The sequence below is a fragment of the Rhincodon typus genome, chromosome 21, assembly GCF_021869965.1.
Source record: "Rhincodon typus isolate 14 chromosome 21, sRhiTyp1.1, whole genome shotgun sequence".
NCBI classification, from domain to species: Eukaryota; Metazoa; Chordata; class Chondrichthyes; order Orectolobiformes; family Rhincodontidae; genus Rhincodon; species Rhincodon typus.
This window is the reverse complement of record NC_063352.1, coordinates 39,657,024-39,672,094: the sequence shown is the minus strand read 5'-3', so window position 1 is coordinate 39,672,094 and position 15,071 is coordinate 39,657,024. Positions and strand designations below refer to the sequence as shown.

Sequence of the window (15,071 nt, the reverse complement as noted above, 5' to 3'; positions counted from 1 at the left end):
GATCTCAAAGTTACATCAGGACTAAACACAGTATATGCAGGAAGGATATTCCTGATAGCAGGGGAGTCAAGAATTAGGAATCACAGTCCAAGGATAGCAGGTAAATATTTTGGACTGAGAGACGAGGAGAAATTTCTTAATCCAGAGTCGTGAGCCTGTTGAATTCACTACAGAGAAAGCAGTGAAGGCCAAAATGTTGTATGATTTCAAGGAGTTGAACATGGCACTTAAAGCTAAAGATATTAGCATATCAAACAACAGGAACAGGCTACTGAGTTGGATGATCAGCCATGATCATAATGAATAGTGGACAGGTTCTAAGGACAGAATGGTCTATCCCTGCTTCTATTTTCTATGTTTCTATGATTTCCAACAATTATTTTAAGCTTTAGTTAGAATTAATTTATCCACTCCTCTGCACTGTCCACATTCTTCCAGTAAAGAGTTCAAGCGCATGCTTGATATCAAACTAGATTTGTAAATTATGTTCATTGATGACAATTTTTAAGTTTTCATCATATCTTTAGACTGTAGAATTGTATCCAGAACCATAGAATGTGTTATGACCAAGTTAGGAGGGGATGGGCTGGTATCTTTTTTTAATCCCCTGCACTGGTCACAAAGTTTTAACTTAAACAGAATGTTATATTACCAGTATGTATAATATACATTAGAGTGTACATGGCTCACTATCAGAAGCAAACGAACCACATTACTTTGGGACGGCACGGTCGCTCAGTGGTTAGCACTGCTGCCTCACAGTGCCAGGGACCTGGGTTCAATTCCACCCTCGGGCAACTGTCTGTGTGGAGTTTGCACATTTTCCCCGTGTCTGCATGGGTTTCCTCCGGCTGCTCCGGTTTCCTCTCTCAGTCCAAAGATGTGGATTGGCCATGCTAAATTGCCCATAGTGTTCAGGGATGTGTAGATTCGGTGGGTTTATAGGGGGATGGGTCTGGGTGGGATGCTCTGAGGGTCAGTGTGGACTTGTTGGGCCGAAGGGCCTGTTTCCACACTGTAGGGATTCTATGATTAAACTTAAACTTAGTCCTTCGTTTATTAAATTATTATAAAACAATCAAGCAAACGTGCAAAAACCATTAACATAGGTTTAAAATCCCAAACAGGTCCAACTATCCTTTTTGAAAAACAGCAGACACATCCTCCTCCCAGCCTGTTTAAATAAAAGAAGTATGAAGAGGACTACCATAAAAATACGTTGGTCAAGTAACAGTTAAATTTAGGAAAAAAATATTCAGATTGTAGCTAAAACCACTTTCCACTTCTTCCTGAATCAGTAATGGCTGGATGTTCTCTTTTTCTGTAGCCAGTGGTATTGATTTTCTCCTTGCCAATGAAATCTTCCAGTGGGTTTCTACTGACATACTTTGAAGTTAGGGATCTCAGACAGAAAAGAGACAGTTTTCCCACTACTAGTTCTCTTTTGATTGTGTTCAAAACTAACTTTCACACCCATAAATTGGGTCAGCTGACCTCTCTGAAAAGTTGGTCTCTCCATTCAAATGGCTCATTCTTTGCAAATGCAAAACTGTTGCTACTGTAGCCAATGTTCTTCACTTTGAAAAGTATTCTTCCCAAGAAGTTCAGACAGAAAAATCCAGAACAAAGAAGCAATCTTCAATTAATGGGATATGTAATCTGCCATGTTAATTGAAATTGAACCAAGTTTTAAGAAAAGGACAACTAATTCAACAAGTTTTAAATAACGCCCATTAATGTAAGTCAATATTTAACCAAACTGCAATTAAATTTTATAAAGTTTTATAAAGTTTGGGAAGCATTTGATGAGCATAAGACAATCCTAAAGCACAGTTAATCTAATAAATTTATCATTCATGGTGTAACTAGGTAAATTATCAAATAATTTCCTCTACAATGTCACTTTGAGAATTCACCCACCTGCCATCCTTTGTCAGCTGTCCTATAATAAGGATAATGCTTTGTGATATGTGCGTAAATGCCACTTAGTGTTAGCTGTTTGTCCTGAGCAGAAGATATGGCCTGTACAATCAGCTGTGCGTAGGAGTAGGGGGGCTTTGAATCATCCTTGTCAAAAACAGAGAGAAAAAATTAACAAAAAGTCTGATACACACAGAAAAGGTAGACATTTTTGAAAAACAGTTCTGTTTAGATTCTGAACCTAACTGTTTTTCATTAAATTGAATTAGTTTTATTGGCATTAGGTAATTCCAGGTTTAACACAACAGGCAGAATACAGGTATGAATTGTAAAGTATCACCCTCAAATGATACATTCCTGCAAAGATTCTGAAGCATGTAGTGAAAGGGCAAGTTTTCCACCCTCTACGTTGTGGTACAATTAGAGATTGACGTACTACACAGATGCTTAGAATTCAATTTTCATACTTGGTTCCACATAAAACAGACCATGTGGAACAAGATGCTACATTTTGATCTTTAGTCTATGCCAAGATACCTGATGTCAAATGAAACAGTGCTGGGTGTAAATAATTGGGTACTATATGCCTAAGGTGGGATGAGTAACAGGAGGTGAAATGGAAGGAGTTGGGCACTCTGGACTATGATCAACATCCAGCACTTTTGCTAGAAGCAATGTTTGTTGATGTTAGACAATAACAATCTCCCAATACTTAAAAGAATTCAAACAGGATAAGAAAAGAGCTGCTGAGACCAGCATGAGTCACAAACTTCAGTAGCAAAGGGGGAAGAAAAGGGAGAAAGTTTGGGGAGAGGGGGAGGACACCACAGAACTGTGAGCTTCACTTGCATTGGGGACCACAGAGAATGTGTATGTGTAGACCTGGAAGACATGGGTACAGTCCTGAAATGAATACTTTGCATCAATCTTCACAATGGAAAGAACAACATAGTAACATAGAACATTACAGCGCAGTACAGGCCCTTTGGCCCTCGATGTTGCGCCGACCTGTGAAACCAATCTGAAGCCCATCTAACCTAAACTATTCCATTATCGTCCATATGTTTATCCAATGACCATTTAAATGCCCTTAAATTTGGCGAGTCTACTACTTTTGCAGGCAGGGCATTCCACGCCCTTACTACTCTCTGAGTAAAGAACCTATCTCTGACATCTGTCTTATATCTATCACCCCTCAATTTAAAGCTATAGGGCTTTAACGATAACAGATATCAGAGGAAGACTGTCAAATATTAGAAGAAATTAACATGGAGAGAGATGAGGTAAGAGCAGATTTAGCAGCTAATGGACAAGTCAATACACCAGCAAGCTCATTGACCCCATCTATACTTCCCAATGGCTTGGGAAAGCATTCAAAGACCCCTCTTACCCCAGTTATACTCTCTTCCTCCCTCTTCTGTCAGGCAGAAGACATAAAAGTCTGAATACACATATGAGCAGATTCAAGAACAGCTTCTTCCCTGTTGTTTTCAGGTTTTTGAACAGATCTATCAAATGCTAATTTTGACCTCTCTCTCTGTATCTTCTCTGCGGCCGTAATACTGTGTTCTGCACTCTGTTCTGCTACCCTGATGCACCCTGATGAACTGCCCGTATAGCACATAAAACAACACTTTTCACTGTATCTTGATACGTGACAACAATAAATCAAACTCAAATTGAATTCAACCCAGCAGCAGTGCACTTGGGGAGACATAATAAGGCAAGGGATTACACTCTGAATGGTAGGACCGTGGAAAGTACTGAAGATCAGAGGGATCTTGGTGTGCATATCCACAGATCCTTGTCAGTAGCAGGCCAGGTAGGTAGGATGGTTAAAGCAGTTATGGTTATGGGATACTTTCTTCTATTGGCTGAGGAATTGAATAGAAGAGCAAAGAGGTTGTGCTGGAACTGTACAAAATGCTGTTTAGGTCATTATTGTGTGCATTTCTGGTCACCATGTTATAAGAAGAATGTGACTGCATTAGACAGGTTGCAGAGGAGATTTACCAGTATGTTCCTTGGGTTGGAGGATCAGAGCTGTAAGGAAATAATAGATAAGCTGGTGTTATCTTGCTTGGACAGTGGATGTTGCTGAGAAGACCCGATTTAGGAGGTCAATAAGATTATGAGAGGCAAAGAAAGGGTGGACAGAAAGTTACTTTTTCCATTAGTAGAGGGATCAATAACGAGGGGCATAGATTTAAGGTAAGAGAAAGAAGGCGAAGAGGTGAGTTGAGGAGAATTTTGTTTCACTCAGAGGGTGGTGGAAGTCTAGAACTCACGGTCTGAATGAGTAGTTGAGTCAGAAATTCTTGTAACATTTACACAGTATTTAGATATTCACCTGTGTTATCATAGCCTCCAGGGCTATGAGCCAAAAGTTGGAAAATGGGATTAGTGTAGTCAGATCTTTGTTAGCAGCCACAGACATGATGGGCTGCATGGCATCCTGCAGTGCTATAAATGTCTGAGTTTACAAGCTTAACACATTTCCAAACCTTGGGGCTGTCACCACCAGATGTTTCTGCCTGTTGCTCCGATGCTGCTTTTTCTGCAAATGCTGCCGCTAGCTGGAGATCTCTGGTGATGTTGCGCCCAAACCGGTAACCAGAGGAGCCGGCACCACGTGGACTCACAGGGCAGGAGTTGGGGACACTGTTTAAAGTGAAAAACATTTTCGATGAAAAACTTCCATATGTACAAAATCTTGTGAAAAACAAAATTTTTGTATTAACCTTCAAGTTTGACTAACCAATTTAACAGCATCTATAGTTTTAGATAGAATATAAGCACATGGCTTTTATTTGGTTAGTTCTTAAATCATCTAACTTCGCAAAAGAGCTATGCTAAACAATTCTGCATTTAATTTATTTTTCTGAACAATCCTCCTCCTTTCCTCATTTTTCCCATATTCTCTCCCCCCAAAAACTCCTCTTTTTGTGCTGTCCACACACTGTATAGCATCCTATTGCATGCACATACTCAAAACTATTGGACCACAGCCAGTAGCCTGGTGACATGAATTACATTTCCTGCATTCCTACTTTCTGTCCCTCATTAAAACAGTAAAGCCCACCCCCCACCAAAACATGTGTACTTGTTCTCATCATGCTCAAAGTTTACAAGATTAATTTCTATCATTTACAAAATGATTCCACCTATAAGCATTTTGTAGTTTTCCAAAAGGATTTTTACTCCCAGACACACTTCAGTCTTCACACAATTTTTTAAAATACATACTCAATACAAGCAGTGGGGAAAATGAGGGAGTGGCTCACTCCATACCAACTTTTCTTATCCTAACTAACTTTCCTTTTGACATGGTTACACACCCCAAACCAAAATTTGATCACAATGTGCAACTCTTCAGGCATGACTGCAATATTCTTTACCGCTGTCTCTATTGCCCCTTTTGAACAATAAGTTATTCAATTCTAGTGATCTGTCAAATATGATTAGTCCGAGAGCAGCATTAAGGGCTATATGCATGCTGAGAAGTGAATACGCAAAACTCAAAGACTTTATTTGAGTGCAGATGAAAAATAGGTGAAAGTGCAGTAAAATTTGGACACTAATGTGACACTTAGTGACAACTCTGCTAACAGAAAAATTAGCACTAACTTAAATGGGATAGTGTAGTCAAATTTAATGTAGTGTTTTTGATACGAAAATTTCACAGCATGTAAAGTCACGATGCTGGGATTTTCCATATAAATTACTTAAAACAACCAGCATTGCCAGTGTCCTTTGTAATCAGCTCACAAGCAATAAAACTGAGTATTTCTCATATATTGTAGAGATGCAGTAGATTTCTCCATTTTGAAAAGTTGGATGTGGTTGATCAGAAATCTCAAACCATGCAAACTAAACCTTATGGTGTTTACCAGGGCTAAGGAAGAACTAATTTATATGGTATCTTTGATGTCAGAACATCAAAATGCTACAAAGACTTTTTAAAAATTGTAATCAACATTGTAACAAAGAGAAAACATAGTAACTGTATTCAAACCTTAGGCTTAAGAAAAATATTACTTGTTGAGCCAAAACCAACACAAACAAAGTTACACCTGCGGAATATGGTCAACCAGACTAACGTTCTTAGAAAAATGCAGCTCTTGTATAAATTGCATGCTGCTAGTCATTAATTTCCTAACTATATTTTCATATACAACTACTTATGTTAATATGGCACCTTTAACTTATAAAAAGTCTCAAAGCACTTCAACAGGAGCTTTATTAAAGAAACCAGAAGACAGAGCAACACAAGAAGTTCGGTCAGATGGTCCAAAATTTAGACAAAGGGATAGACTTCAAGGACTGTCAAAAGCCAAAGTGAGGTAAAGAAGTGAAGAGGTGTAGGAGGGAAGTCCAGAAATTATTGCCTAGACAACCGAAATGTATTCTGTATTCATGCTTGCATGTTCCATTATACAGTAGAACAGGGCTCAAACCACTAACAAAACATTGCATTTCTGGGCAGTCATAAGAGTTTCCAGCGTATGAAATCTGTTCCTCTCCTTTTCTTGCCACAATGCAGCCCTGCAATCCCCTCCAACCAAAATAAAAGAATAGACAAAACAGGGACAGGAAATCTATTTGAGGAATGTTTAGGAAAAAACCCATCAAGAACTGTCACAAGATGGCGCTGTCAACATATCTGTTGGACACATATTGAAGAATGAACCGAAAACCTACTCAGCAAACCAAAGCAATTTCAACTCTGCCAGCAATCTACACACCACCATCAATAGGTCTCTTCAAATGATTCCAAACAGGATTTACTGGAAAAAAGACTGGCAATACTGGTTTAATTTAAAAACAGATTTCAAGGAAGCACATGGTCAGTGTTCCTAATGTCAACATCTGGTGAGGCTGCTTGAGGCTTTTTTAAAAATTTTTCCTCCTCTCACCTTATACCTATGCACCCTATTATTTGACATTTGTACCCAAGGAAAAAGATTCAGTCCATCCACACCTCTCAAATTATATATACTTCTATCAGGTCGCCCCTCTGCCTCTGACACTCTAGTGAAAACAATCCAAGTTTGTCCAACCTCTCCTTATGGCTAATACACTCCAATCCAGGCAACCTCCTGGTAAACCTCTTCTGTGCCCTCTCTAAAGCCTCTACATCCTTCCTATAGTGCAGCGACCAGGACTGCAAACAATACTCTAAATGTGGCTTAACTAAAGTTTTATACAGAATGACTTGCCACTTTTATACTCAATGTCCCAATCAATCAAGGCAAGCATGCACCACACTTTCTTTACCACCTTATCCACTTGTGCTGCCACTTTCAGGGAGCTGTGGACCTAGATCCCAAGATCTCTCTGTATATCAATGCTCCTAAGGGTCCTGCCATTTACTTATGTTTTGCTCTTGCATTTGGCCTCCAAAAAAATGCATCACCTCACTGGATTAAACTCCATCTGTCATTTTTCTGCCCAACTTTCCACCTGATCAATATCCTGCTGTATCCTTTGATATTCTTCCTCACTATCCATAACTCCAATTTTCATGTCATCTACAAACTTACTAATCAGACCATCTACATTTTCATCCAAATCATTTATATATATTACAAAACAACAGAGGTCCCAGCACTGATCACTGCAGAACACAACTGGTTATGGACCTCCAGGCAGAAAAATACCCCTCCACAACTACTCTCTGCCTTATGACCAAGCCAATTTTGCATCCAATGTACCAACTCACTATAGTTGCAATGTGACTTAATCTTCTGGACCAGCTTACCACAAGGGACCTTGTCAAATGCTTTACTAAAAGGTCAGGTAGACAACATTCAGTACCCTATCCACAATCACCTTTGTCAGTTCCTTACAAAACTGAATAATTTGAGACACAAGACCTCCCTTGCACAAAGCCATTCTGCCTATTACTGATAAGTCCATTCTTTTCCAAATGCAAGTAAATCTATCCACTCCTTTTACAACCCTCTCTATCACACACGAAACATCTAAAACCTGGAATGTTGAGCTGCCCGTCCTGCCCTTCCCTCAACCAAGTTTCTGTGATGGCTACAGTATCGTAGTTCCACAGACGAATCCAGATTCTAAGCTCATCTGTTTTACCAATTACACTCCTTGCATTAAAATAAACACATTTTAGACCACGACTCCCGTGTTTATTAATCTGGCCATGCCTGCTCTTCCTATTAGACTAAGATGATGGTGGGTACCATACTCTGCCTTCCCAGCGACAATGCCATTTAACACACCTGCCAGTCTCCGATAGCTTTCTGCCCCAAGTCCTTAATCTCAAGGGAAGGCCCACCACTGGTTTGTCAAGTGCTCATGTAGAATAAGATACAGCTGGAACTGCAAAAAGAGGCGATGGGGACCCTCACTGATTCTCTATACTGTAGCCAAGAGCCCAGTTGCCTCCACAAGGTACACTTAACATGCTTTGGCAAAGTGCAAAAAATATTTATAAGGTAACCAGAACAGCAAGGGTACAACTACCAGAGGAATAAAATCAACAGGCACAAATTCTTTTCTTCACAAAAAGCTGAGCTTGGCATAATTGAGGCCTTTGAACATATGAATAGGTCCAGTACAATAGTTGTAGAGATGTTTCCGCTAGTTAGAAAATGCAAAACTAGAAGTCGTAAGTACAACTTAGTCATGAAAATATCCAATAGGGAAATCAGAAGATACATCTTTACTCAGCGTGGTGACAAAATGGAACTTACTGTCATAAGAATCAGTACTTAATACAACTAGTACACATGAATTTTACAGGGAAATTAGATGAAAGTATAGCAGAGAAAGGGCTAGAAGAATATGCAGATCCTGTGAGATAGGGTAGAGTTAGAGGAGGCCTTGAGGAACATAGACACCAGCATGGGCCTTTTGAGTCAAATGAATTGGTTCAGTGCTACAAGCTCCACGTGATTTGATTTTAAATATGACTACTTCTACTGCATATGACTACACAGGTCAGCAATGAACACTGCAGCTAGACCACAATATCATTTATTCAACAGGATATAGTCAAAGCTGCTACTCATTTTCTGTTACTCCTGGCACTGTCACCAATAATCCTCCTTTAACAAAAAAGATTAAGTGGCCGTTCATCTCATTGCTATGTGAGACATTCCTGAGCACAATATGAATGCTGCCACTGCCTTTGCCTACATTATTGTGGCTAATCTCCAAAAGCAAGTCACATTCGTGAATCACTTTCAGACAGACAAGCTCTGTATGGAAAACAAATATTCCACTGGTATTCAGAGTACAGTTACAACCCGTACTCCCACTTTGGTTACACATGAGGAAATTCTTAAGGTGACAATTTTCTGCAGATGTACTTTTAATTTGAAAAAATCCAATCTAGAGTCTTTTCACACTCTGGAATGCCACTGACACAGGAATCTACTACCATCTTGTATCCCTGTGCAAATAAATATTTGCCTAAAATCACTTTCGTTTCAGAGTTGCGGTCATCTGCCAATTTAACGGATATGTTTGCATTCTACCCTACCTGAAAGAACATAAGAAACTGAAAAGCCTGCCAACAATCTGAAGCTCCCAGCAGTGAAACAGAAGATTGTAAAGGTCACCCAAAAGACTCAAAATAACCAAACAAGAGCTTGAAACACAACTAGTCACAAACCTAACATATATAAGATTGAAGGTCACAGCCGTGTGTAATCACACCAAGCATACAAATATTCTGAAATATATGCATATGATTTGTGGAGGTTTACTTAAGTACATACATCAGTAGATTGGAAACAGACCACTGCAGTGTTTTATTATGATCAATGTCTCCGTAGTTTCCAGTAATCAGAATATATATCTGAACAACGAACAACCTTACTACAAAAAGAAATGTTACACCTATATTCATGAACAATCGGGTGGAGCCAACAAATTAAACCACAAAAAAATTATGAAAATTTAACACAGTTGTTCTGGTTGTATTTGCAAGGCTCACAACTCTGCAAGAATAAGACTGTAGGTAAAGTGCTTTCCATGTCACTGGTACTTATAATTCTAAACCTGAACAACTACTATTTACATTTACACAGCACTTAACATAATAAACAAGATAAAGATAACATAATGGATACTTCAGAGAATCATCAAATGAAATTTGACACTGAGCAACTCAAGGACATCTTAAGGCAGATGATCAAAAGTTTGACCAAAGAGATAGACTTTAAGGTGATTCTTGGAGGAGAGGTAGGATTGGTTTCGATCAGGAATGCCAGATCTTAGGATCTTGGCGATTGAGGCACAGCCACCACAAATGAAGCTATTAAAATTGGGGCTCTCAAGCAGATATCTTTGGAGGGTTGTGGCGCTGGCAAAGATTAGACACATCGAGAGAAATGGAGGATTTCAAACTAATTGAGCTCAACAGTTCCATTGTGAATATTTCAATCTGACATTATAATTCCTGAAAGACAATAAAATAAGCTTTTACTCATGGTCTGTATTATTGTTAATCTGATCAACATAAAAAATTCTGAAGTTTCTGGAGTTCTGACTCTCCTTCAGCACTCCAGAAACTTCAGAATTTTTTACATTGATCAGATTAACAACAATGCAGATCATGTTAGAGTAAAAGTTTTCGTTTCAGGAATTATAGTAATATATAACATTATTAATAATATTAGACTTGAAATGTTAACCGTTTCTCTCTCCACAGATGCTGCCAGACCAAGTTTCTCCAGCACTTTCCATTTTTAGTTCAGTTTTCCAGCATCTGCAGTGTTCTGTATTCATTCAACTTAAACTGTTCACTTTTTCAAATAAATCAGTTGAAGACCAGGTGTGTCCATATACCCACTGGTGATATTCCTTCTTCCATCCTTTGTTACGCATTCAAAACCAACGTGCACCAAGTTCCATTCACTGATCACCCACGCATACTAACCCACGTTGGATCCCAAACTGATAAAGCCTTGATTATAAAATTCGCATCAAAGTTTTCAAATCCTCCAGTCACACCCTCCTTACCTTCAACGTCCTTCTTCCCAGAGAACTCTGCATTTCTCCAATTCTGCCATCTTGCACATAATGATTTTAATTTCCCCATGCAACTATTGGTGTTCCCACTACATTTACCCGCATCCTGAACTCTAAAATTTCCTTCCTGAACTTTTCTGCCACTTCCTTCTCTTTTAAGATGGGCCTTAAAAATTCACCGCCTTGACTAAGATTTTCATCCGCTTCGAACTCATGTGGCTTTGTGTCAAGTTTTGTTGATAAACAATCACGGAGTGGGATATATTGGGATGTTTTACTACTATAAAGGTATTAAATACAAGTTTAATAGAACGAAAAACTTAAGATGGTCACATATGACTGCAGAAAATTGAGATTCAATGTAGAAAAATCAAGACTATGACAAAAAAGGTCTGAATAGACAAAAAGTAAAGACTAGAATAAAATAGACGCAAGTATTCAAGCCATGTTTGTTGAAAAGTCGTGATTAAAAATAATCTGAGAATTTAAAAAACTTTTTCTCTTTTTTAAAAATTCAAATCCTCTGATGTCATTTCATAGCAATCTGCACGGAGACAGGTGCTAGAATGCTAAAAACACGAATGTAACTTTTTAGAGCAGTGTAGAGTTGGCCATAACTCTCCCAAAAAAAAATACAATGTCAGCCTCCACCTCTCATTGTAATGACAAAAATCCCAAGACTGGAGCACTATTAGACAAAATTTGACACCAGTGTAAGCTCACCTGGGTTCTAGACTTTAGTTTTATGTTTAAAATGTCGACCTTGGGCACTGCACCATAATAGCTCCCAGTTTTGGTCATTTTTAAGGTTACAGTAAATACACTAACATTCCACTGTCTTCAACTATATAAGGCAATATGTGCATATAGACAGATTAATCAAATTGACAGTTACGTTATTAATAAATTAGATTTCAATAACAACTTTTAATTTTGGGGAGTTAACCTGAAGTTAGATATAAAAGAAGTGTTCAGAGAATCAATATTTGTAGTGTTTAATTTATTCTCAGGCAGTCAGAACGTACTCCTGCCTCAAGCCAAGATTTAGATTGATCTAAATTAGCCTAGTTTTCAGGGGCAGATATCTCTGTCTGCAAGTTAGATTCCTGTCACCGAATAAATTGGAGATGTTTTGTCTCAAAGAAGAAAGGGATTTGTCCTCTGTGAGCCAGAATAAGGATATCCAGTTAAATTCTGTCTTGTGTTTCTGTTAAATATAACTTTTGCATTTATGGCTCGTCAATGAAATAGTTCAAAGTTATTAAATTAATGAGAGTAATGTTTTGTTTGATTGTACTTAATGAAAATTTACATTATTCATTAGCACACTGTCCTACTGTTATTTAATAGCATATCGCTGATGAATTTGAAGCACCTAAATTAAACAGTTTAAAGGAGGTAGTTAATTCGATACATTTAACTGAGCAAACTCAAACTAATTTAAATTATCCAAACACCCGTTCCAATCTCTCTCATGCCACATAAGGAAATACTAGGACAAGCAAACAAAGCTTGGACAAAAAGAAGCATTTGAAGAAAATGAAAAGTAGATAGGTGGAGAGGCTGCAGGGAAGAAAAAAAATGTCAGAGCTTGGGGTCTCACTGCTTCAATGTCAAACTGGAGAGAAGCTTCACCCAAGGGTGAAACTGTTTAAAAAAAAAACTCTGCACTGCTTTGATTATTTTTTCCAACATCAACACCGGCTTTTTGAACAATTGGAACAATGTTTTAAGAAACTGCTTTCTATCCCATCTACGACTGGGTTGTACAAACTAAGGTGAAGGAAGAAAAGAACACAATTTATTATAAACAATCTGAGCCTCGAGAAAATAATCCTACACTAAAAAATGAGCTTGAGATAAACTTCATTCAATGTAATTTGGAGAACAAAGCAATCACGTAGCTGTATTATTTTGATTAGATTCAGAACAATAGAAGTACACTGCAACAGAGGTTAAAGTATATAATGGAAAACCACCCTATTCTTAAAGTGACCAAGTGGGGGAGAATTTGCAGTCTGAATTTACAAAATGGACAAAACATTACAGAGCTCTGCTGATTTTAAGCTGCACTACGAGGTCAAAAGGGTATTGCTATTTGTTTTTGGTGTGTACGTTTTATATAGTCTCACAGCACTGAAGGGGGATGGGCAAAGGACACTGAAAAAGGAACTTTGAATGTGTTTATTAACCAAAGCAGGATAACCAATGGTGAAGCAGCAATCAAAGCATAAACCATATAAGGAAAAATTATGCAGGAGGCACTGCAAGGGGCAGATAGAGTGCCGAACGCGTTTGTTGCTTCATACTTAGAAGGTGTAAATGAAGAGACAATACAAAGCTGAATGACACACAGTGTAAACAAACTGTGTCAAGCTGTAAAACTAAAATAACATTCCCAACAAAAGCATGGTTTTTAATATGTAAGAAAAAAACTTCAATGATATTCATTAGTAAGTCCTGAATGGAAATGCTGATTTGGTACTATTTTAAATATAGCATTTCCAAAAGACAAATATTATTTTCTCAACGTCGCAATTTAGCACACCTAATGGATTTGGGTCTCAGTAACTAAAAGTGGAAAAGCACGTGTTGTGGAAAGCAACCTCCCACACACCAAAATAACCTCAGCTGTACACAGAAAGCCCCCAGCCTCATATATACAAAAATCTACCCTGTAAAACTTACCATAATCCCCCAGCCTCAAGAAAAAAGGCAAATCTAGAAAGACGCAAACAGCCCATCATACTTTGAGCTCCAAACGTTTAGCCATGAAAACCATTACATTTTCTATCTTGTAACCACTGTACAATAGTGAACTTTTAAAAATTGTGGAACGCACAGAACGGACTTTCAGAAACTAATAATGAGAAAAAATAACAGATTTTTTTAAAAAAAAACTCAGATCTGTTTACATATATCTTCAGCCTCAGCCTCAAGCCCTACAAACCCCTCCAGTCTGGTACTCCCGTAGTGCTGACCTGTGGCACAGCTACTTTGATTGCAAAATCATTAGTAGTTGGGCTTTCAACTGTTGTAAACTCTGGAATTCACGTCCCAAATCTCACTGCCTCTCCCTCTTCCTTTAGAGGCTCCTTAAAACCTATCCGTGACCAAGGTTTTGGCCACCTGATTGAATGTCTTTCCCATTTCGCTCTGATGATCGTGCCTCTGAAGTGCTTTGGAATGTTTTGCTACATTATAAGAACTATATAAACAAAACATTGTTGCTGATTTTAAGTGTTAATTGTGTTCCTCTAATTGGTGAAGGACAGATGCTTGCCCTTTCACTTGGATTGCAGATAACCCACAGACAAAACGTTAATGCTTCGAAACGTTAACTTGGTTTCTCACTCCACGCATGGTGGCAGACCTGCTGAGTTTCTCCAGCATTTTTTGTTTTTGTTTCATATCTTCAGTATCCACAGTTCTTTGTTTAATGTATCCTACAGAAGGAGACCATTCATTTTTCATTTTTACAGATACCTTCTGTTCATGCATTCCCAGCATAATGCAGGCCAGAATACCATTGCCTTGGCAATTTATGGTGGTAACCCTGGCTCCTTCTGACAATGCTTAACTGGAAAGTTTGCAATGCAACAAAAATGTTCACTCTATCAATGTCAATGTATGACTATGACTAGCAGAGATATGATAATGACAACAATTCCACTGAATGCCCTTAAAAATTCACTGGGTTCAAATAGTAACTATTCCTTGAGTCTGATTCTGAACAAGCCAGTGTTGGAAACCTTAAGGAAAATTTTACTTTGAGCTGAATTTTCACTAAAAAATGTTGATTTTCTGGTTTGTGTTGCAGCACGAAGGGCTGATGAACTACAGGCTTGAGCAATAAGTCCAACTTCTTTGGCCATCACATCAACTGTGAAGTTCATCAGATTTAGTTGCTGTTTGTATCTGAACTCCATGTGACTCAGAAAATCAAGGTACTAAATGTTTACCCAGTGTCTCTTGGGAGTTTGACAAATATCAACGGGCACAGTGTTTTAGTTTTCCTTATAAACCTACATCAGCTTCGTCTATGAGATAGTAGGAACTGCAGATGCTGGAGAACCGAGATAACAAGGTGTAGAGCTGGATGAACACAGCAGGCCAAGCAGCATCAGAGGAGCAGGAAGGCTGACGTT

At 38.4% G+C, this 15,071-nt stretch overlaps 1 protein-coding gene across 1 annotated transcript in view; it reads right to left on the bottom strand.

Annotated features, from left to right (window-relative positions):
• LOC109920941 (forkhead box protein K1) overlaps positions 1 to 4,601 on the bottom strand; it is a 37,039-nt gene extending 32,438 nt beyond the window's left edge. The window contains exons 1-2 of the mRNA XM_048609741.1: positions 4,425 to 4,601; positions 1,921 to 2,067 (exon numbers count right to left, since the gene is read on the bottom strand). Of these exons, the coding sequence (XP_048465698.1) occupies positions 1,921 to 2,067; positions 4,425 to 4,601 (324 nt within the window). The remainder of the gene's footprint in view (positions 1 to 1,920; positions 2,068 to 4,424) is intronic.
• Positions 4,602 to 15,071: the final 10,470 nt, after the last annotated feature.